At 41.5% G+C, this 24,350-nt stretch overlaps 1 protein-coding gene across 1 annotated transcript in view; it reads right to left on the bottom strand.

Moving 5' to 3' along the window:
• Positions 1-16,290, bottom strand: part of MYRFL (myelin regulatory factor like) — a 101,948-nt gene extending 85,658 nt beyond the window's left edge. The window contains exons 1-2 of the mRNA XM_055328441.1: positions 16,158-16,290; positions 10,474-10,564 (exon numbers count right to left, since the gene is read on the bottom strand). Of these exons, the coding sequence (XP_055184416.1) occupies positions 10,474-10,564; positions 16,158-16,290 (224 nt within the window). The remainder of the gene's footprint in view (positions 1-10,473; positions 10,565-16,157) is intronic.
• Between the last annotated feature and the right edge of the window lie 8,060 nt (positions 16,291-24,350).

The raw sequence follows: 24,350 nt of genomic DNA, 5'->3' as shown, positions 1-24,350 counted from the left end.
CTAACCTAGGGAAATCCCAGGATTCAGCTTGCCCCTCTTGGGCAGACAGCTGCCCTGGATTCTGCCACACAAGGAAACAAAGGGTTAAGGGCAATATTCAGAAATTTTCACAGGCTGACAGGACTGCCCCTAACTCAACATGCCAATTAGATTCAGACAGAAAGATGAGAGAGTCCTGAGCGGTGTATCCCAATGCTCATGTATGGGTACCTGCCTCCCAAAGGGAGTCCATAGCCAAATAAATTTAAGAAACAGTGCATACCATTTCCCTTCTCCAGTTGCATATTAGTGTAACAAAGGCTCTGAAAAGTCCTGCAGTAAAGTTCATTTAATTTTGTTTAAGCCAGTGATTCATAAGCTTATTTACTCATCATGGAACTTTTATTTTTCCCCCACAGCATCTCCTGGGACCAATTTTGCAGAGCATTTAGGGGCATCTGTTTTATAGGGCCAATAATTCAATTTTTAAATATGTTTGAGATGTGAAAATCTCCCTATGTGATTCAAACTGGTTCTCATCAATTTTGCAGCCTAGCGGTCTCTTAGGTCATTTAGGCAAAGAGTTGTCGCTGACATTTTTTAAAAGCATAATTCATAAGAAATATAGTAGCAGGGGAAGTCATTCAGGATTGGTAGTAAACTCAGGTTTGAATCCCAGCTCTGCTCTTTATTAGCTGTGAGCCCAGGCAAAAAAACCCTACATGTCAGTGCTGTTATGAGGAATGCAACTGACCTGCAAAAAAGAGCCTGGGATTTAGAAATATTCAACCCTTGGAGTATCTGAATAGGTTGTACAGATGTAATGATCATTGAACCAGCTGAACAGCCCCGTGGTCATGGATGGACTGGGACTTTCCACGTGTTCTCTTTCAGACTTTAATTGCAGCCTCACTTAACTGCATGCATCTGAATGGTTTTTATCAAGCAGTGATAAGTTATCTGATTATTGGACTTTTCTTTAATGGACAGGAACTCTGACACTCTTTGCAAAGTATGGCTCAGATCTATCCTATGTCACATCTTTTGTCAGATAATTTTAGATGCATTGAATGTATTGTCCTGAGGTTCACATTCCTCCAAAAGATGACCTAATCTAAAGGCTGCATATAGAAAAAAGGGCCAGTATTGTAGAGCCAGGCACATTTTAATCCCAGCTTTGCCACTTATTGACCTGTGGAGAATTACTTACTCTCTTTGCCCCTCTATATTTATAAAATATAGATAATATTGTGTTTATTTGGCAAATTTGTTCAGAGAATGAAATGTGTAAAATTAAATATGTAATTAAATAAATGAACATGTAAAAGGTACAAAGAACATTGCCTAATACTTGGAAAATGCTCAGCAATAGTAATTCCCCCCCTACCTCTCTTGTACCCAACCACCCCTCAAGGTAGAGAATGAATCCAGTTGGGCAAACCAATAGTGGTAGCCCATAGGGAGATAATTCTGATCCCATAGGAAGGACCATTATTAACATGGAGACTAAGATCATATGACAAATTTCAGACTTTCCAGAGAAGAAGACAGTTCTTTGAATAAGACATTTGTTCACTTCTCTCCACCAAATAGCTAAAGTTCTTTCTGCAGCTTATAAAAGTGACCCAGATAAGTACACAGAACCCTGGTACAATCAGCTGTACCTTCCCTTAAGGAGTAGTTACATAGAAGAGAAACTAGACAACTTCCACTCTTTCCACAGGAATTCACACTAGTGGTTCGGATGGAGTGAGAGGGAATGTGAGGGAAGGCACAGGGGCAATTAGTGTCTGGGTTCAGCCCATACAGTGCTGGGAGCAGGAAAGCTAGCTCAGAGTGTAGGCTCACACATTTGGCAACCCACTAGCTTTGTGTGTGTTTGTATTTAACCAGCTTGCAAAATGTTGAGCTTCCCTTCATCCTGTGGCCATTTGGCAAGCATGTTCTTGTTAGCAAAGAGCAGCAAAAGCCAGGTGCCAGAGGTATCCACAAATAGGTGTCCTCATTACTGAGATTCAGGTCTGGTTTCATTCTTTCATGGGGAAGAGGAGGAAGGGCATTTACAGGTATGCCAAAATAGGCTCAATTACAAAATGGAGATGATAGAGGAGGGTCAGTGAACTTGAAGATTATCAATAGAAATTATCTAATTTGAGCTACAGACAGAAAAGAGATTGAAAAAAAAATCAACTGACACTCAGGAGCCTATATATAGTATCAAAAATCTAGCATTTGTATTACTGGAGTATTAAAAAGAGGTAAGAAAGACTCAGAACAGGAAAATAAATGTGAAGAAAGAATAGCTGAAAACTTCCCAGATGTACTGAAGATCATGAATTTACAAATTCAAAAATAATATAATCCCAAATAAAACTAAGCCCAGGGGTTTCTGGGTGGCTCAGTCATTTGAGCATCCTACTCTTGATTTCAGCTTAGGTCATGACCTCAGGGTTGTGAGATTGAGGCTCAGCTCGGGGCTTGGAGCCTGCTTAAGATTCTCACTACCCCTCCACCCTTACCCCCTCCCCTACTTGCTCTCTCTCTCTCTCAAAAATTGAAACAAAACTATGCCCATACCAAGTCACACTGTAATAAAACTGCTGCTGAAAACCAAAGATAAAAAATCTTGCAGCTTGAGAAAAGTGACATATTATATATAAAGGAACAATGATTCAAATAACTGTCTATTTCTCATCAGAAACCATGGAGGTCAGATGACAGTAGGTCAAAATTTTTTTTTTTTATAAATTAATTTTTATTGGTGTTCAATTTACCAACATACAGAATAACACCCAGTGCTCATCCCGTCAAGTGTACCCCTCAGTGCCCGTCACCCATTCACCCCCACCCCCCACCCTCCTCCCCCTCCACCACCCCCAGTTCATTTCCCAGAGTTAGGAGTCTCTATGTTCTGTCTCCCTTTCTGATATTTCTCACACATTTCTTCTCCCTTCCCTTATATTCCCTTTCGCTATTATTCATATTCCCCAAATGAATGAGAACATACACTGTTTGTCCTTCTCCGGTTACTGTGGCCAAGTTAAAAAAGGGTGTTGCCTGAGTTCTTCTCTGGGATTTTGATGGAATCTTGTCTCACATTTAGATCTTTCATCTATTTTGAGTTTATCTTTGTGTATGGTGCAAGAGAGTGGTCCAGTTTCATTCTTCTGCATGTGGATGTCCAATTTTCCCAGCACCATTTATTGAAGAGACTGTCTTTCTTCTAGTGGATCGTCTTTCCTCCTTTATCGTATATTAGTTGAGCATAAAGTTCAGGGTCCACTTCTGGGTTCTCTGTTCTGTTCCATTGATCTATATGTCTGTTTTTGTGCCAGTACCACACTGTCTTGATGAACACAGCTTTGTAGTACAACCTGAAATCTGGCATTGTGATGCCCCCAGATATGGTTTTCTTTTTTTTAAAATTCCCCTGGCTGTTTGGGGTCTTTTCTGATTCCACACAAATCTTAAAATAATTTGTTCTAAGTCTCTGAAGAAAGTCCATGGTATTTTGATAGGGATTGCATTATACGTGTAAATTGCCCTGGGTAACATTGACATTTTCACAATATTAATTCTGCCAATCCATGAGCATGGAATATTTTTCCATCTCTTTGTGTCTTCCTCAATTTCTTTCAGAAGTGTTCTGTAGTTTTTAGGGTATATTTTGAGAACCATTTGAATGGTAAATGGTTCTCCAACCTTTTATTTTCAGGTTGTAGGTGTCCTTCTGTCTAAAATGAGTCTTGTAGACAGCAAATAGATGGGTCCTGTTTTTTTATCCAGTCTGAAACTCTGCGCCTTTTGATGGGGTCATTAAGCCCATTCACGTTCAGAGTTACTTGAACTTCTTCTTAAAGGGGAGTTTTAAGAGTCCCCCTTAAAATTTCTTGCAGAGCTGGTTTGGAGGTCACATATTCTTTCAGTTCCTGCCTGTCTTGGAAGCTCTTTATCTCTCCTTCCATTTTGAATGAGAGCCTTGCTGGATAAAGTATTCTTGGTTGTATGTTCTTCTCATTTAGGACCCTGAATATATCCTGCCAGCCCTTTCTGGCCTGCCAGGTCTCTGTGGAGAGGTCTGCTGTTACCCTAATATTCCTCCCCATGAAAGTCAGGGACTTCTTGTCTCTTGCTGCTTTAAGGATCTTCTCTTTATCTTTGGAATTTGCAAGCTTCACTATTAGATGTCGAGGTGTTGAACGGTTTTTATTGATTTTAGGGGGGGATCTCTCTATTTCCTGGATCTGAATGCCTGTTTCCCTTCCCAGATTGGGAAAGTTTTCAGCTAGGATTTGTTCAAATACATATTCTGGCCCTCTGTCCCTTTCGGCGCCCTCGGGAACCCCAATTAAACGTAGGTTTTTCTTCCTTAGAGTGTCATTTATTTGCCTTAATCTGTCTTCATGGTTCTTTAATTGTTTATCTCTTTTTTCCTCAGTTTCCCTCTTTGCCATTAACTTGTCTTCTATGTCACTCACTCGTTCTTCCACCTCGTTAACCCTCGTCGTTAGGACTTCTAGTTTGGATTGCATCTCATTCAATTGATTTTTAATTTCTGCCTGATTGGATCTAAATTCTGCAGTCATGAAGTCTCGTGAGGCCTTAGGTCAAAATTTTTTAAGTGTTATGGAAAAAAACAACTTAACCAAGAATTCTAAATTCACAATCATTCTTGAAGACTTAACATTCCTTTCCCAGTAACAGATAAAAGTAGTCAAAAATCCTCAAGAATAGAGATGATCTGAACAACAATGTCTACAACTTGACCTTATTAGCATTTATAGAAGACCTTATTGAACAATAGCAGAATGTACATTCTTCTCAAGTGCACATGGAAAATTTCTAAGATACATCGTATCTTGGTTCATAAAGCAAACCTTAACAAATTTAAAAGAATTAGATTCATACATAGTATGGTCTCTGTCCATAGTAGGAATAAATTAGAAATCAATAACAGAAAAAAATCTAGAGAATATCTCATATACTTGGAAACTAAGCAACACAATTCCAATAACCCATGAGTCAAATAAGTGTGCTTAAGGAAAATTAGGAAATATTTTAAGCTAAATGAAAATTAAAATATATCAAAAACTGACAGAGGCAGCTAAAGCCATACAGAGAGGGAAATCTATAGCATCAAATGCTTAAACTAGAAAACAAAGAATGATTTCAAATCAAGAACTAAGTTTCTACCATAAGAAATTAGAAAAAGAAGAGCAAACTAAACCCAAGGCAAGCAAAAGAAGGAAATGAAGAGTAAAACATTAGTGTAGCTGAAAATAAGCACAACAGAGAAAAACCAATGAAACCAAAAGCTGTTAATAAAATTTATAAGTGACTAACCAGGCTGAACAAGAAAAAAAGAGAAAAGCAGCATATTACCAATATGATGAACGGAAGAGGAAATATTATTACAGACTCCTCAGAGTCTGTAAAGGGTTATTAAGGAGAAATACTTTGAACTGTGTCCATAAATTTGAAATGGATTTATTCCTTGGGGCTAGCAGGGAGGGAGGACAAGCTACCAAAACTCATGTAAGCAGAAAGAGATAAAATGAATAGTCCTGAATCTATTGGATAAATCTAATCTGTAGTTAAGATCTTCTAACATAGCAAATTACAAGCAAAGACGGTTTCATTGGTTAATTCTACCAAACATTTAAAGGAGAAATAAATCCAACTCCACACAATCTTATCCAGAGAATTTTAAAGGAAGGAACAGTTGACATATAATTTTAGGAAGCTATAATTACTCTGACATCAAAGCCAGAAAAATACAATATAAGAAAAGAAAACTTCAGGTCAATATTCTCATGATTATAGGTGCAAAACCCTCAATATAATGTTAGTAAATTGAATCTAACAATATGTATAAATATATCACAACAAATTGAAATTTATCCCAGGAATATAAGGTTAGTTCAGAATTCAAAAATTAAGCAGAGGAAGGGGCACCTGAGTGGCACAGTTAGCTAAAGCACCCAACTCTTGGCTTGATCTCAGGTCTGATCTCAGCCTTGTGAGATTAAGCCTCCTGTTGGGCTCCACACTCAACACAGAGTCTGTTTGAGTTTCTCTCTCCTTCTCCCTATGCATTGCCCCCCGCCCCACTTTCTCTCTCTCTCAAATAAATAAGTAAATTTTTTTAAAAAAAATTAAGCAGAGGAAACTAGAGCAGAAGATAATCTCCCTAAGTTAATAAAAAGCATTGAATTATACTTAATGATTAACAAACTGAATAATGGCCTCTTAGATCAGGGACAGGGCAAAGACATGTACTGCAACTACTCTATTCAACATTATACCCAAAGTCTTACCCAGTTCAATAAGGCAAGAAAAAGTATCTAAAGGCATAGAGTTGGGGCACTTGGGTTACTCAGTCAGCTGAGCAACCCTTTCTTGGTTTCTGCTCAGGTCATGGTCTTGGGGTCATGGGGTCAAGCCCTGCATCAGACTCTGCACTCAGTATGGAATCTGCTTTTCCCTCTCCCTCCCCCTCTGTTCCTCCCTGTGCTCACACACATGAGCTCACTTGCTTTCTTGCTTTCTTCTTTCTCTCTCTTTCTCAAATACATAAATAAATAACATCCTAAAAATAAATAAATAAAGGCATACATTTTGGGACATACAACTTCCCAATTCACAGATGACATCATTGTAAACAGAAAATCCTCAAAAATCTATTTAAAAGTTGTTAGGACTAATAAATGACTTCATGAAGATTGTAGGACCCAAGTTCAATATATAAATATCAATACTATTTTTATATGTTGGCAATGAATAACTGGAACCTAAAATTTGAGGGAAATAATTATTATTTACAATAGTTCAAAGAAAAACATGAAATATTTAGATATAAATCTAACAAAATATATGCAGGATTTACATGCTGAAATCTATAAAACACTGATGAAAGAATTAAAGAAGACCTAAATAAATGGAGAGATATACCATGTTGATGGATTGGAAGATTCAATTTTGTTAAGATATCAATTCTCTGCATATGGATCTTTGGACTTAATACAATTGTAATAAAAATCCCAGCAGTACTGTACATGTGTCAACAAGCTAATTCTAATATTGATATGGAAAACCAAAGGAACTAGAATAGCCAAAACAATTTTGAAAAAGACAAATCCAGGGCAGCCCTGGTGGCACAGCAGTTTAGCGCCGCCTGCAGCCCAGGGCGTGATCCTGGAGTCCTGGGATCGAGTCCCACGTCGGGCTCCCTGCATGGAGCCTGCTTCTCCCTCTGCCTGTGTCTCTGCCTCTCTCTGTGTGTGTGTGTCTCTATGAATAAATAAATAAAATCTTTAAAAAAACACACACACAAGAAAAAGACAAATCTGGAGCACTTACACTATATGATTTCAAGACATAATAAAAGCACAATAATCTAGATAGTGTAGTATTGGCAAAATGATAGGCACATAACTCAATGGAACTGTATAGAGTCTAGATACAGATCTACACAAATATGGTCAATTGATTTTTTTTACTATGGTGTAAAAATAATTCAATGGAGAAAGGTTATTCAACAAATAAATTTGGAATAATTGGACATCCATACACAAATAAATTAACCTCAATCTATATCTATGTCATGGATTGGAAAAACAAACATTGTTAAAATGTCTATACTACCCGATGCAATCTACACGTTTAATTCAATATTTATCAAAACACCACCAGCATTTTTCACAGAGCTAGAATAAACAATCCTAAAATTTATATGGAACTGCAAAAGACCCTAAACAGCAGGGTCTGAAAAAGCAATCCTGAAAAAGCAAAGCAAAAGCTGGAAGCAACAGTTCTGGACTTCAAGCTGTATTACAAAACTGTGATCACCAAGACAAGCATGGTACTGGCACAAAAATAGACACATAGATCCATGGAACAGAATACAGAACCCAGAAATGGACTCATAACTATATGGTCAACTCATCTTCGACAAAGCAGGAAAGAATATCCAATGGAAAAAGACAGTCTCTTCAATAAATGGTGTTGGGAAAACTGGACAGCCAAGTGCAGAGGAATGAAACCAGGCCACTTTCTTACACCACACACAAAAATAAATTCAAAATGGATGAAAGACTTAAATGTGAGACAGGAAACCATCAAACTCCTAGAGGAGAACATAGGCAGCAACCTCTGTGACCTTAGCAGTAGCAACTTATTAACTAGACATGTCATGGGGGACAAGGGAAACAAAAGCAAAAATGAACCACTGGGACTTCACCAAGACAAAAAGTAGGTTCTGCACAATGAAGGACACAATCAACGAAACTAAAAGGCAGCCTACGGAATGGGAGAGGATACTTACAAATGACATATCTGATAAAAGGTTAGTATCCAAAATCTGTAATGAATTTCTCGGGCAGCCCGGGTGGCTCAGTGGTTTAGTGCCACCTTCAGCCCAGGGCCTGATCCTGGAGACCCGGGATCCAGTCCCACATCAGGCTCCCTGCATGGAGCCTGCTTCTCCCTCTGCCTGTGTCTCTGCCTCTCTCTCTCTCTCTCTCTCTCATGAATAAATGAATAAAATCTTTAAAAAAAAAAAAAGATTTCTCAAACTCAGCATCCAAAAAAACAAATAATCCAGTTAAGAAATGGACAGAAGAGGGGCACGTGGGTGGCTCAGTTGGTTGAGAATCTGGCTCTTGGTTTTGTTTAGGTCATGATCTCATGGGTCATAGGATCGAGCTCAGAGTCAAGCTTAAAGATTCTCTCCCTCTGCCCCTCCCCCCACTCACGCATGTGCTCTCCCTCCCTCTAAAAGAAAACAAAAATAAGTAAGTAAATCTTGAAAAAAAAAGAAAGAAAAGAAGGAAGGAAGAAAGAGGCTGAAGACATGAATAGAAGACATTTTTCCAAAAAAGACATCCAGATGGCCAACAGACAAATAAAAAGATGCTCAACATTGCTCATCATCAGGGAAATATAAATCAAAACCACAATGAAATACCATCTCATACCTGTCAGAATGGTTGAAATTAACAAGTCAGGATACAAGATATTGGTGAGGATGTGGAGAAAGGGGAGCCCTCTTGCACTGTGGGTAGGAATGCAACTGGTGTAGCCATTCTTGAAAGAGGATACAGTTTCCTCAAAAAGTTAAAAATAGAACTATAACCCAGGAATTGCACTACTAGGTATTTACCCAAAGGATACAAAGATGCACATTTGAAGGGTTACCTGCACCCCAATGTTTACAGCAGCACTATCAACAATAGCCAAACTATGGAAAGAGCCCAAATGTCCATCAACAGATGAGTGGATAAAGATGTTTTATATATATATATAAATATATATATATATATATAATGGAATATATATATATAATGGAATATTACTCAACCATCAAAAAGAATGAAATCTTGCCATTTGCAACAACATAGATGGAGCTACAGTGTATCATGCTAAGTAAAATAAGTCAGAGAAAGACAAATACCATATGATTTCACTCATGTGGAATTTAATAAACAAAATAGATGAACATACGGGAAGGGGGGAAAAAAAGAGAGAAGCAAACCATAAGAGATTCTTTATGATAGAGAACACCTGAGGGTCGATGGAGGGAGGTGGGTGGGAGATAGGCTACATGGCTGATGGGTATTAAAGAGGGCACTTGTTACAATGAGCACTGGGTGTTGTAGGTAAGTGATGAATCACTAAATTCTGCTCCTAAATCCAATATTACACTATATATTAACCAACTAGAGTTTAAATTAGAATTTGAATAAATAAATATTACCCTTAAAAAATATGGCTCTTGATCACATCAAAACGTGTGTATTAATATTTATAGGAGCTCTTCATAATTGTCAAAAACTGGAAATAATCCAAATGTCCTTGAAGGACTTTCCTATAAAAAAAGAAATGCTAGGCCCAGCTGACTTCACTCATGAAAACTGCCAAATATTTATAGAAGAAGTAATACCAACTCTAACCATGGCCTTTTGGAAAACAGAAGAGGGAACAATTCCCAGCTCATTTAATTATTTCATTACTTTTTTTTTAAGATTTTATTTATTTATTCATGAGAGACCCAGAGAGAGAGAGAGAGAGAGGCAGAGATACAGGCAGAGGGAGAAGCAGGCTCCATGCAGGGAGCCCAATGTGGGCCTTGATCCCAGAACTCTGGGATCACACCCTGAGCCAAAGGCAGATGCTCAACCTCTGAGCCACCCAGGAGTCCCTAATTATTTCATTACTTTTGGTTTGGTTTTTTTATATTATTTTTTAAGGATTTTATTTATTTATTTGAGAAGGAGAGAGCTAGGGAGTATAGGAGCAGGGGGAGGAGGGGGGAAGGAGAGGCAGAGGGAAAAGCAGATTCCCCACTGAACAGGGAGTTTGATGTGGGGCTTGATCCCAGGACCTGGAGATCATGACCTGAGCAGAAGGCAGCCACTTAACTGACTGAACCCCGCCAGGTGCCCTATTTCATAACTTTTAAATCATCAAATGGAGAGCAGTGCTTTCTTTACTTACAAGGCCCCCAGATCGAAATCATTGCCCAGGAATTCCTCCAGCAGACTTGTATCCAGTGCCGGGTTCTCCAGAGTGTCATCGGCCCCCTGAGCTGCAAAGGCAAATTAAAAATCTTGAGATTCATGAAGATTTCAGAATGGCTAACAGCTAAAAACACTGACATGCCTGCACTCAAGAATTTTAAAGTAACTAAATTATGTAATACATTTATTGAGAGTGTGATCTTTCTTCCATTCAAATATTTCCTTATAAATCTCTTTAAATGTTACTCACCTCCAGCAACTTTCCCAGACTGTCTAAAGCTGCTTAAGGTGCCCTTTTTATGTGCTTCTATTAATATACCGTGCTCTGCCTTATCACTATAATTGCTTGTCTTTATGTTGGTTTCTCCATCTGAAGTCTTTAAGAGTAGGGACCATGTCTTTCTTATAGTAACCACAAGAATCTACCATATAAAAAATGCAGCAATAAACATTTGTGGGATGGATGGATAGATGGATGGATGGATGGATGGATGGATGCATAGTTGAACGGAAGGAAGGATGGATAGTTGGCTGGTTGGTTTGTTGGCTGGATAGATTATTTCCAGTTAAGCTCATCAAGAAGTATCTTGTTTCACATTTTTGTTAGACTACCCAAAATGTAACAAAATATTTTTGTCCTTTTCTCTTGGTTTAAAAAAATGAAAAGAAACTTACTGGTTTCTTTCTGATCATAGTAAAAATGTTAGAATTTTAAAAGAATAAAAAAAGCATTTAAAAAGAATATAAAACATAGCAATATATAATAAAGAAGACAAAACAATATTTGTTTCTAGATAACATGACTCTATACCTAGCAAACTCAGAAGAAACAATTGGCAACAATTAGAAATGATCAGAACATTCAACAGAGTAGCTGATTAAAACTAAATATAAAAAATACTTTCTCATATATAAAAAATAACCAATCAACAGTTACAATAAATATAGTGAAGAAGATTCCATTCAAAATGATAAAAAGTGTAAAATACCTAAACAGATAATTAGGGACAATGTTTTTGAATAAGCTAAAAAAAATTCTATGAGGGGTTATAGGAAGAGATCTGAATAAATGGAAAGTCACTGATCTTAAAGACCCAGTATTATAAAACTTTTACTAGACATTATTGAGAACATCTGCCAAACCCATATATTCATTTTCTGAGAACTTTCCACTTGTGAAGATATTCTCCAGCAGCTGTATTTGTGACACAACTTCTACAGGCACCCAAATCAGAAAGCCCCAATCCATTGGTTGGCCGGGAACCAAGTCAATTATTTCTCCTAAGAATTTGAACTAGACTTTAGAGCTGGTGGTTGAGATCAAGCCATGTAATGATTAAGGCAAACTAGAGTTATAGTTTAAATATTTCCATCACATTAACCCACGTCCTTCTAGATTTTCTTATCCTTACTGAGGCCTGGTTGTTCAAGCTTCACAAGAGTGAAACTCTTGTGTATGCCCAATAAACCCTTTTGAATGGGTTTGTGTATTACCTGAAATTAAATAATCCCCAAATCAAAGTGTTCTGAGCTGCTTTTTACATTTTATTTATTTATTTGAAAGCAAGAGAGTATGAGAGAGAGCGCAAGAGCAGGGAGAGAGGGAGAACCAGACTCCCTGCTGAGCAGGGAGCCCAATGTGAGGTCCTGGGATCTTCACCTGAGCCAAAGGCAGATGCTTAACTGGACTGAGCCTCCCAGGTGCCCCCGAAATTCTTCTGAAAATATAAATAGCCAAAACTCATCAGAAAATTATGATGGAGGAGGTAAATGAATACTGAGAGATACGCACAAGGACACATCAAAGGATGTGGGATTATCTGGGATGTATCAAGAGATAGCACATATGCATGTAACGTATAAGGACTTTCAGTATGTGATAAACAAATTCTTTGACACCAGTGAGAAAAGATTGACTATGCAATAAATATTTTGGGGAAAATTGATTAGATGTATGAGGAAAAAAATCTGGATTATTTTCCTTCCACCCCAAAATTCCAGATAGACCAAAGATTTTAACATAAATAAATAAAACCATAGAAAGAAAATGTGAGGGGCACCTGGGTGGCTCAGCGTTTGAGATTCTGCCTTTGGCTCAGGTTGTGATCACAGGGTGCTCAGATCGAGTCCCACATTGGGCTCCCTGCAGGAAGCCTGCTTCTCCCTTTGCCTGTGTCTCTGCCTCTCTCTCTCTCTCTCTCTCTGTGTGTCTCTCATGAATAAATAAAGAAAAAATAGAAATAAAATGTTTTAAAAAAGAAAGAATATGTGAGTTAATATTCTTATGACCTTGGTTTTTCCAAGCCACGGCACAGAAGCCAAAAACTATAAAGCAAAAGATTGATAAATTTCACTTTCTACATTTTTTGAGAAGGAAAGAATTTTTGACATTTTATTTTCAAATAATTTCAAATGTAAAGAGAAGCTGCGGGAATTTAAAGGAACTCACTGGTGCCCTTCACTCATATTCACCAATTATTAACATTGTGGGGATTTTTCCCCCCAGGTACAATCTAAATGTACAGCACCTCAACTCTCCACCCCCACACCAATATCCCTCATGTAATCCAGCACCTTGTATTTTCCCAGGGGCAAGATACCTTCACATTCGGATCACAGCACAAATTACAGGAGGGCCATTTTATGATTAGCTTTTGGCTTGCTATCTCCCTCATTAAAATAAAATTTTAAAAATCTTGAGCACTTCCCAAATGGGGAAAATTGATGGATGCCAGAGGCAGATGGAAGAGAGGGAGGAAGAAAGAGAAGAGGAGGGAAAGAGCAGAGAGATCACCAACTCTTTTCAGAGACATAAGTTAAGAGGGAGATGGATGGAAGATATTCTTAAATGTTGTGATGGTCAGAAATGACCTCATGGCCAAGCTTAGAGTTGAGTGAGACTTTGACGAAAGGATAGAATGGAGACGAGCAGGATAAGACACATTCATTTTTTTTCACTGATTCAACCAATACTTATTAAGTACAAACCAAGCACATGCCAAGCATTGTACATTGTCCTGGGGACACAATAGGGGGGAAAAAGATAAATTCTCTCAGGGGACCTGAATGCTAGGGGAGGGAAAGGAGGCACCGGTGGGGATTGGGGAGGGGCAGATGTGACACAGGAGAAACAGTAAACAAACAGGATTTTTTCACATAAAAATGAAACAGAGTGGTATGCTAGGCTGCAGGGGGAAAGAACACCTTTTGGTTGGAGGGCTTTCTCAGAAAGGAGCCAGCCGTGCAAAGACAAAGGGCAGGGAACAGTAAGAGCAAGAGAACAGAGGCTGTTTGAGGAACAATGTCAGGGCAGCTAAAGCACAGGTGCATGAGGGAGGGGGTAGGGAGGGGCGGTCAGAGCGATGGGAAGCCTTGGGAAAGTGATGTGATACGCTGCACATTTTTAAAAGTTTTGGGGGGACAGACACTGAGGAGGGCACCTGATGGGATGAGCACTGGGTGTTATACTATAGGTTGGCAAATTGAATTTAAATTAAAAAGTTGGGGACACCTGGGTGGCTCAGGGGTGAATGTCTGCCTTCAGCTCAGGGCATAATCCTTGGGTCCTGTGATCAAGTCCTGCATTGGGCTCCCCGAAGGGAGCCTGCTTCTCCCTCTGCCTATGTCTCTGCCTCTCTCTCTCTGTCTCTCATGAGTAAATAAATAAAATCTTTAAAAAATAAACAAATAAATAAGATAAATAAATCTTTAAAATGTAATAAAATAAAATAAAAGCTTTGCTCCACACAGACACTTTGACAAACAGGATAGAGGTTTCTCAAAAAGTTAAAAACGGAAATACCGTATGATCCAGCAAACCCACTTCAGGTTATTTACTCAAGGAATATAAAAACATTAATTTAAAAAGATAGATGCATCCCTGTGTTTACTGTAGCGTTCTTTACAATATCCGAGATACGGGAGCAACCTATGTGTCCACCAGTAGATGAAGCGATAAAGAAGACTCGGCCTCTATCTACGGTGGAAGATTACAAGGCCGTGAAAAGGATGCGACTGTGCCATTGGTGACAACACGGACAGACCTAGAGGGTACCATGCTAAGTGAAAGAAGTCAGACAGAGAGACAAATACCATATGACTTCACCATGTGTGGAACCAAAAAAGAAGAAGAAAGAAGAAGAAAGAAAAAAGAAAGGAAGGAAGGAAGGAAGGAAGGAAGGAAGGAAGGAAGGAAGGAAAGAAAGAAAGAAAGAAAGAAAGAAAGAAAGAAAGAAAGAAAGAAAGAAAGAAAGAAAGAAAGAAAGAAAGAAAGAAAGAAAAAGAAAGAAAGAAAAAGAAAGAAAGAAAGAAAGAAAGAAAGAAAGAAAGAAAGAAAGAAATAAAGAAAGAAAGAAGAAAAAACAATAAACAAACAAAAAAAATGAAGCTGCTTGGTGGGAAAGGGCTATCAAGGGATAAGGACAAAAGGAAAATGAATCCGGATGCTATCACGGTTGTCCAGGGAACAGTCAGAGGCACTCCAGATCCTTCCATGGAGCCGAGCACAAGGAGAGGCCCTTACCCTGACTCCTCAATCCTCATGGCGGCCCGCGGCGTAGACACTAAGATCTCCAGTTCACACAGAAGGCTAAGTGGTGACACAGGCTAACTAGGTGCCCAGGGTCTCACAGCTAGCAGGTGGGACGCAGGGACAGCAAGGGGGCCGCCCGACTGCTGGCCTTGCCCCTCTCTCCTTCCACGTCACCGCCCCTCGCAGGCTCAGCGCGGACAGGACTGGCCTGCCTCTCCCACTTCTCTGGCCTTGGTCACGCTCATCGCTAAGAGAGGCAGATGGAGGGATGGAGGGAAGGATCTAATTTCCCACTGGAAGCCCCTGCTGGCATCCCGTCTGCTTGATGCAGCGTGTGCCTGAGCACGAGCCCGCGTGCACACACTGCCCGAGGCAAAACCTGGAGGTGGCCCACAGATGCTAAGACCTGACCCATGTAAGACTCACTTCGCATCACCCACGCCGCTCCCACCAGCAGCCCCAGGGGGAAACAGGGGACGGTCCCCAGCTCCTAGGCCCTCCCCATGTGGCATATCTCCAAACACCTTCATGAACAAGGAGAGACCATCTCTGCAGTCGCCGGCTTTTCTAAGACTCCAGACTCACACCTGGGCCTTCCAGACTCGAAGGAAATTGCTCAACAAGATAAATCCACAGTGTCGGGTAAGATTGTATTCAGGAGGCTTTACACGCACAGGGAGACTCTTAAATGACTGTTAAAATAAATCCCATGCTTTTGAAGAATAATCGCTCTGCTATAAATGTCATAAACATTTATTGATTACATCCAAACCTGCAGAGATGGCGTTGTTGAGCATCCCACCCTGTCAGCAAGGCTGGGTTTCAAGCTTTGAATCCACCCTTTTCAACATTTGTCTTTTGTGGCTGCTCAGGACAGGAGAACCATTCCCCCCTAGGAGGGCCAGGGAACGTCCCCTTTATCACTTTTGGAAAGAAAGCCCTTCTTCACCCCAGTTCTCTGCGCCGCCCCTTCTAGGCACGGCGACAGCTGCCACATGGTAACCGGTCCTGCTGCCCTTGGCCTTGGGCAGACAAGAAAAAAGCTCATAGTTAGAGGATCAACCCACGGGGGAGAACCACAGACAAGTCTAAGTTGAATCCACAGGACCTGCTGATAGACATCCACATACCTGTGGGCAAACACTGCTCCCCGACAACGCTCTGTGTATGAGCAGCGTACATACAGCGGACCTTCCTGTCATGACTCTTGCTTCTTCCACCCACCTGCCCAGCCACCACCTCCCAGTCCTGTCTTGTTACCATCTGATGGGCTTTGTTCCCATATCACTTCCCTCAACCCAAATGCCCCCTGTCCCCTGCTTTATCAGCTCCCACATTTGTCACACAGCATCCCTGCCCGGAGTATTCACACAACAGCCAAGATGATAAAATGTGCCTGTTACAATAACTCTAGGTTTTTAAAAGATTCTAAAAAAACAACAGTGAGAATCCCCCAATGGTTGCCTTTTGGATTTAAACCTAAAGGTAGTTTCCCTCTGATACACCAGTGCTCATGAGATAATCTAGCAGGAATGTTTGTAAATGTTCCCAAAAAGGAGGAGGACGTGAAGAAGAAGGGGAGGGGAGGGGAAACCAAACACTCTCCTTCTCTTGTTTGCTAAGGATATTTTGTTGAAAATAAAGCTAGATTTCAAATCCGATGTTGGTGTTTAGAGCCACAGTCAATTCAGAGTTAGATGAGTAAAGATGACATTTCCTTTTTTGGTTTTTAAAGATTTTATTTATTCACAAGAGACACAGAGAGAGGCAGAGACACAGGCAGAGGGAGAAGCAGACTCCGAGCAGGGAGCCTGATGCGGGACTGGATCCCAGGACCCCGGGATCACACTCTGAGCCAAAGGCAGATGCTTAACCACTGAGCCCCCCAGGTGTCCCTAAGGATGACATTTCCAATCATTAATTCACTGTTTCATTCATTTATTCAACATTTACTTAGTATCCACTATGTGTTCAGGAATACAATGAGAGATGAGTTCACAAGCCAGTGAGAGGGACAAGAACAGCTGGAACAGTACATGGTGTTAAGCGTTAGGATGGTTGCAGGAATATACGGGACCTTTCAGTTAGGCTGGCTGGGGTGGGGGGTGGGGATGGCAGCAAGGACTTCTTGCAGATGACAGTTGAGAAGGAATTTTCAAGGATAAGTAGATGGTTATTAGGAAAAAATTCTAAGAAGAGGAAAGAGCATGTGCAAATGAATCTTACAAGTCAGCAGCAGGACTCCTGTGAAAACCGGCCAGTCGAGGGGCAAGAGCCAAATGAAGAACATGTCAGAGACTGAGAACGATGCCTGCTGTGCATCCCGGTAAAAGCTGGATGCACTTCTGTTCCAACCACTGTCGCAGTCATGTGACATGTGTCTGTCTCTCTCCACTGAACTCAAAACGTCTCTAGGGGAGAGAGCGCGTCTTTTCGTACACATCCTAGAACAAGGCCTGGCACCTTGTTGGGCCTAAATTATTCAATAAAGCTTGCATCTATTGGATAAGTAGTAAAATTTGAATGAATAAGTGTGATTATCAATAGTGGAAGGTGTCTCTAGAGAAACGAGCAGACCCCAGATCATGAAGGTTTGTAGGTGTCAAGGTAAGGAATCCGTCTTGAAAGTCATGGAGACGTTGAAACATTATTATCAGATGGATAACACGATCAGGGTTCTAGTCTTGAGAGGTCATACTGCTTACTCCTGGGAGAGAGCCTGACGCGGAGCAAACCTAGAGCAAAGGAACTAGTCAAGGGTACGGTCAGCCTCCCCTCACCACATTGCTCAACGCCCCGGCTGCACAGGCCGAGGGCCAAGTGCTAGATGCACAAAGATAAAGAAGCCTTAGTAGTTAAGGGTCTGAGTTCTCTAATCAGGCCTGGGATCAAATCTGGCTCTAGATGTGTGCAACCAGCTGTGCAACCTTGGGTGAATTATCTAGCCTCTCTGTGCCTCAATTTCCTTATCTGTAACATGAGCATAATAAGAGCATCGACCTCAGAGAGTCATTGTGAAGATTAAATGAGATAATGCACTTAAGATACGGAGCACAGTTCCCAGCTCAGTAACACTACCCTTTGTCAGTGTTATCAGTTTCTGGGCTCCGGAAGTTCATAGACCAGTGAGAAAGACTGACATAAACACATACCATAGCAATGTGACATGACGGCGGCGGAGAGAGATGCACATGGGGCATTAGGTACACATTATATATACACCTGAGGGACCCAACAGGAGCAAAAGGGTGTCAGGAAAAGCTTCCAGGAACGGGGGGGGGGGGGGTCCAGGAGGAAAGATCCTTGCAAGGGTCCTGAAGGCCATGAAACTCTGATCTGGTGCAGGGGAGGTGGGAGCAGGAAGGTGGGAGAAAGCACGGGGCAGCGGAGCCAGCCTGTGCCAGCTTGTGCACATCTCCTCCCGACTCCACATTTAGTGTCTTCATGTTGGCAGCTTGAAACGGGCCACAGAGGGAGGATTTACAGCATGGAAACTGGCAAACACTCCAAATTAGGAATTTGTTTTTCCCCCAAAGAGTTGGTTGGTGAACATTCACCCAGCACCCGTGCTGGACATGAGTGGTGTTTGAGAGGAGAGGCCTACTAGACTCTGGCTGATTGGAAGGAACGCAGACAATCCTCTAGTCCCTGTTTTGGTGTGATGACTGGGTGGGAGGTAGTGCTGGCGCCTGGAGATAAGAAAAATGAGAGAGGCGGGTAAGAGCCAGAGAAGGAGCTTGGAGATTTCATCTGCTTGGGCAGGTCTCATGGCATCCTGTTTTTACACTCAGAGAGCAGAGGAAGCAGCAGCCACTGCTCCCGAGAGAAAACCCCATCTAACGACTGGGAATTCTGGGAGTCTCCCCAGGTCTCCCTGTCCAGGTAGTCCTAGGTTGAAACACAAAGAATCTAATCAGTTCTTTAAACCACAGTGAACATGACCCACTGTTGGAAAGATTGACCAAACTGAAAGACTGTTTCTGGACTTTAACATGATATGAATCACCTGAAATTTATGTGCTTGATAATCAAAAGATAAAATGAAAAATTAACCTTTATTCAACTTGAGTAAATAAATAGTCGGAGCACATTGTGTAACAGGCTGGCAACGCCCACATAGGTTTTCCAGAACTGTCACAGATGCAAAATTCTACAAAGGATCGCTAAGAACTTGGCAGCTGGGCTCCGAGGAACAGCAGAAGACATCCAGGAGCCTGCCTGTGCCCACTGAGAACTAGCCGTGTGGACGAGCTGCATTTCTTTGCCTGTTCTGCTTTCTGACCAGGAGAAGGGGAGACTCTCCATGGAAAATATGGATCTTAACTTCAACTGGACACTTAACAGAATTGTTAATTCATTCAACTTTTAACAAATATTTAACAAAGTGCATATGTGCTAGCCAGCGAGGCTAGAATAGTGAGCAACGCTCAATCTTACCCTCTAGGTAGGGGAGGGACACACAATAAAAACCAGGGAGAGCCAGCATAGTGTGGTAAGTCAGGCCCAAGGAGATACCTGGGGGCTAGGGGCAGGGGGCTTCCATCTAATTGGAGGGAGGCAATCAAAGATGGCAGTTGTAGCTAAGATGGAGAAAGGGAGAGGAGAGATTACATTAGGGTTCGGAGAACTTATACCCAGGAGAACAACTATCCCCAAAAATGTTAACCCGGAGAAAATTCTAAAATTCAGTATAAAATGAGTCTGTTCCCATCCTTGTCAATAATCTTATGTATGATGTGTATAAGTATGAAGAAGGCAAGCCGGCCAAGTATGCAGATGGCCTGATGGAGGTAGGCAGGGAGCAATGTTTTGAGTCAGGCCTAAATCCGGCTGACTGGGTTGATGGCTAACTCTGACAAGATGACATTTAGCAGGTTAAGCGTTCAGCTCTAACGTGGACTTCTTAAATTACGAAACCTGGAGATGGGGAAACTTGGCTTAGGAGTGCCTAGGTGATGCAGACAAAGGTCTTTTAGTTGGGTCATCATGAGGAAGTATCGGGAAGACAAAGAAACTAATGTAGAATTATACTAATAACATCATTGAGTACAGAACTAGGATGGAGAGGTCCCTGTTCCTCTACACACAGATCCGACCTGGTGACCACACCTTCAGAGGAATGTTGACAAATACGATGTCCTCCGGGAGATCCAACAGAGTGGGAAGGAGTCACAAGTCAAGCCACATGAGAGATGGTCAAGGAGAATAATAATAATGATAATTAATAACGATAATTCTTGGGCAGCCCAGGTGGCTCAGGAGTTTAGTGCCACCTTCAGCCCAGGGCGTGATCCTAGAGTCCCAGAATCGAGTCCCGCGTTGGGCTCCCTGCATGGAGCCGGCTTCTCCCTCTGCTTGTGTCTCTGCCTCTCTCTCTCTCTCTCTCTCTGTGTGTGTGTGTGTGTGTGTGTGTGTCTCATGAATCAATAAATAAAATCTTAAATAATAATAATTCTTGGTAAATTTGTTGAGCACTTTTTATGTACTGATACTATGCTAAAAATTTTACATTTCGTTTTCTCTTGGTCTTCACAGTAATTTTATTCTATCAGGGAGGTGCTATTATTATCCCTATTTTTCAGAAGAGCAAATGTTCTTAGCCAGCTCCAGTAACTTATTCAGGTTGTAATAACACAATTGTTCTTGCAGGGGCTCAGGTGTTTTCTACTATACCATAATGGATGTGTCCTTGAACAACCTTGCTTTCTGTAAAATCATGTGAAAGAATGAGGGAGAGCAGGGTTGGGGTAAGCTGCCCCAAAACTAATAAAAATAATAACATTCTTAATAAAAATGTAAAGGACATGTCAAGTTATTATTGATATTGTTAGGTGCTTCAGAAAATAGAGGAATTTACCCTTTGTACAAAGGATGATGGAAGGAGTAGCAAAGAAAGAGTTACAGCTGCTGAATTATGACGACAAGGGGAGAGAGAGGAGGAACTTGATACTTCATGGTGATACCTGATTTAAGTCAATCACATTAGAGCCTACCCTTCCCGAGCTCAAGGACTCTCCTCCTCTCTCTGAACAGGTAAAGCTTCTGCCAGCAGAAAAGAAGGTGGCTGGACCCGTCCTGGCAGGCAGCTGATGGTGTCTGCCGTCTACAGCTTAAAAATGTAGTAGATCTAGGAGCTTTCCACATTAACGTTACGACAATTCCAGACGAATATGTTCAATTTGCTCTTTCACAGACTCAGGAGCCACTCAGTGTAAATAATGGGTGATTGCTGGTTGCCTCAATACCTTTGGAGAGCTGCCCTTGTGCCAATTTGCACAGCTTCTCGATGAATGATCTAAAAGTTTGCATGAGATTTAAAGTAGGAGGGGAAGATGGTCAGTCTATTGCATCACGTAACCTCAATTTTCATGGAAGTATTTCAACATCTCATGAGTTGATTACCAAGTTCACAATTCTTTTCCTTTTTTTTTAATTCTTTTCCTTTTAAGTTAATGATTTGAAATATGAATTAAACAATATCCTCGGGCCCTGCTGGGAGTCTGGGAACCCAGTTTTCCAGGCATTTTATAGCCTCACAGCTGAGCTTCCTCCCAGTCCTTCAACACGAGGGTTAAATTTTTATGCTTTGTCCACTTTCTCTTCAATGACATATTAATGTCAATATATACAGGAATGTGGGAATCCCTGGGTGGTTCAGTGGTTTAGCACCTGCCTTCAGCCCAGGGCATGATCCTGGAGACCTGGGATCGAGTCCCACGTCGGGCTCCCTGCAAGGAGCCTGCTTCTCCCTCTGCCTGTGTCTCTGCCTCTCTCTGTGTCTCTCATGAATAAATGAATAAAAATCTTTAATATGTATATATATATATGTACAGGAATGAATAAAACACAATCAACTGCACGTTAACCAATATTAATTTTTGACTGTGGGAAATAAATTCAAGAAACAGAAGCTGACAACCTTTCTTTTAGGGGGTATAGGAACACATCAAGGAATTTCGTTTATTATACATTCAAGATTTTGAAGAATTATTGTTCTGCTTTGGTCTATTAAAAGCTCTAGATTTGACAAGGGCCAAAAAAAAGGAGGAAGGGGATGGAGGAAGAAGGAAAAGGATGAGGAGGGAGACATCCAAAGGAAGGACAGCTAAAGGGATATCCACCCACAGGCTTTATAGGTGATTTGGCTCCTCTGGAACCTAGAGGGTGAAATATTAAATCAATGCCCCCAGCGGGTGGACCCTGCGTGGCACACAATCAGGGAAATGCAACATGGAAGCTGCCCACCCTGTGGCTTTCAGGAGCGCCTGTCCTGCCTCAGCAATGCCTTCCTATCCTGCAAGCCAGGTGGATAGGCAAGGCACTGACTGAGGGCCGAGACAGCAGCCAAGGGTAAGACAAAGACTCATGTCCTCTTGGATGCGATAAGTAAAAGAAGGAAATCCAGCAGACATGGAAGGAGACCAGGCTTAGGGTTTTTATTGATTGACTTGATAAATATGTTTGAGGGACCTCTCTGTGCCAGCCCCTAGTCCCCAGCTGCTGAGGCTCAAGGAATGAATGAGCCAGAGCTCCCTCCTTCCAGTTGTCCATAGGAGGCAGACACAGAAAAAGGCAATAACATGCTTTTCGAGGTGAAGCGCCAAGTACGTATGGAATACCCAGAGCTCCGAGGGAATGATGCCAAAGAGGAGACCTCAAGAGTGAGCCCCAATGAGCCAGGAGAACAGGGCAGAGAAGGGTGTTCCAGAAGGAGAGAGCCTCACGTAACGTGAAGACAATGAAAAGCACATTAGGACTTGAGATAAATTATAGTTGTACTGAACTTCTCTAGGCCCGATTCCTTATTGGGGGCGGGCGATGGGTTTTTATCACCTTAGAGCATTGGTCACGGACTCAATGTGATATATAATTCTGCTGCTGACAGATTCACTCCTAGACCAAACTACTCAGGCTCCTCTGAACTTTCCAGCAAGGCCTACTTGTATGCTTCTGTCCGTATCGTCCAGTTTTAGCTAGAATCCTGACAAGTCAGTTTAACCGGAGTCCCCCATCCTCCATATCTGATCACCCTTGATATCTAGTCAGGTTCCTCATCCCCCCACCTAGCCCCAGGCGATGTCTGCTTTCAGCAAGAATCCTGTTAGGCCAGTCTAGCCTCACCCTGCTCTGGGCTAAACATTCCTACCTGCCCATGCATATTCCAGAGTTGAGCCCAGTCCTCCTGCCCCCACTGCAAAATTCCATCACGGGGCTCATTATACCTGTTTGGACGGTCCCTCCCTTGAATAAAGTCATCCTTACCAGGCTGTAACAAGCATCACTGAATTCTTTTCTTCTTTAACACTACTAGTGCTCAGCACATAATAAATGTTCATTCCCTTCTTATTCTTTCTCTGCTCCTTGTCCCCACCCTCCCAACACAGGATGCAGAACAATAAGCCAACGGCTGAAGTCGAGATCAGTTTCATCAAAGCAGGGAGTTGAGTGAAGGCCCGAATGATAGGAACTTGCCAGCATGTTCTGGAAAGTGGGTGCAGTGAGGCAGCCAGTGGCCGGTGGGCAAGAGATTAACATGGTGACTGAGGACAGGTAAGAAAGAGGAGGATAAAAGGGAGCAGATTTTTCCAAAGACTGGCTATGTTTACTGAAGTATTAGTCTGCCATCTACCCTAGAATATGGAAGCCAATGAGCAAAGGCAAGTGTTACCTCTTTTTCCTTTGGGAAAGCAAAGCAGTATGCAGATGGGAAGAGCATTGGTCTTGGAACGAGAAGACAAAGGTTTTGCCATCACCACTGGCATTTACCAGGGTGAGGCACATCTTTCAACTTCTTTTAGGTTCCATTTCTCTCATCTGCAAAAGCCTTCCTCTCAGTACTGCAAGAGGGACCAATGAGTGACATTAGTGGAAGAATTTACAAAACATCAAACTCCATGGACAAGCATAATACAACTGGAAGAGAGAGAAGAAAACTTTGAAGAAGGGTGAGGAATCGAACTGGCAAAATAGGAAAATGTAAAAATTAGTGGCTGAGTATGGATTTTGATTTTTTCCAACATTTCCATAAACAGCCAGCAAAAGCAGGACCAAGTCTTGAGCGTGGTTTCCAGCCCTGACGACCACGAAAGGTCGATTCAGATTTTCACACAGGAGCCTGCTTCTCCCAGGAACAGACTGTGGTCTTTATCCGCATGCAGACAAAAAGAAGAAACGAACGTTCTCCAAATACTTCTTTTTTTTTTTTTTTCTCCAAATACTTCTTAAGGCACAATACCTCTTGAGATGCAGGGATAATAGATTTTAAGGCGCCCTTCTACTGATTGATCGGAATTAGCCTAGTCACGTTAGATCTTACTCTTTTA

This window comes from Nyctereutes procyonoides, unplaced genomic scaffold (genome assembly GCF_905146905.1).
Source record: "Nyctereutes procyonoides isolate TBG_1078 unplaced genomic scaffold, NYPRO_anot_genome, whole genome shotgun sequence".
Lineage (NCBI taxonomy): Eukaryota > Metazoa > Chordata > Mammalia > Carnivora > Canidae > Nyctereutes > Nyctereutes procyonoides.
The sequence above is the reverse complement of the archived record's forward strand: the minus strand, read 5'-3'. Positions and strand labels throughout refer to the sequence as shown.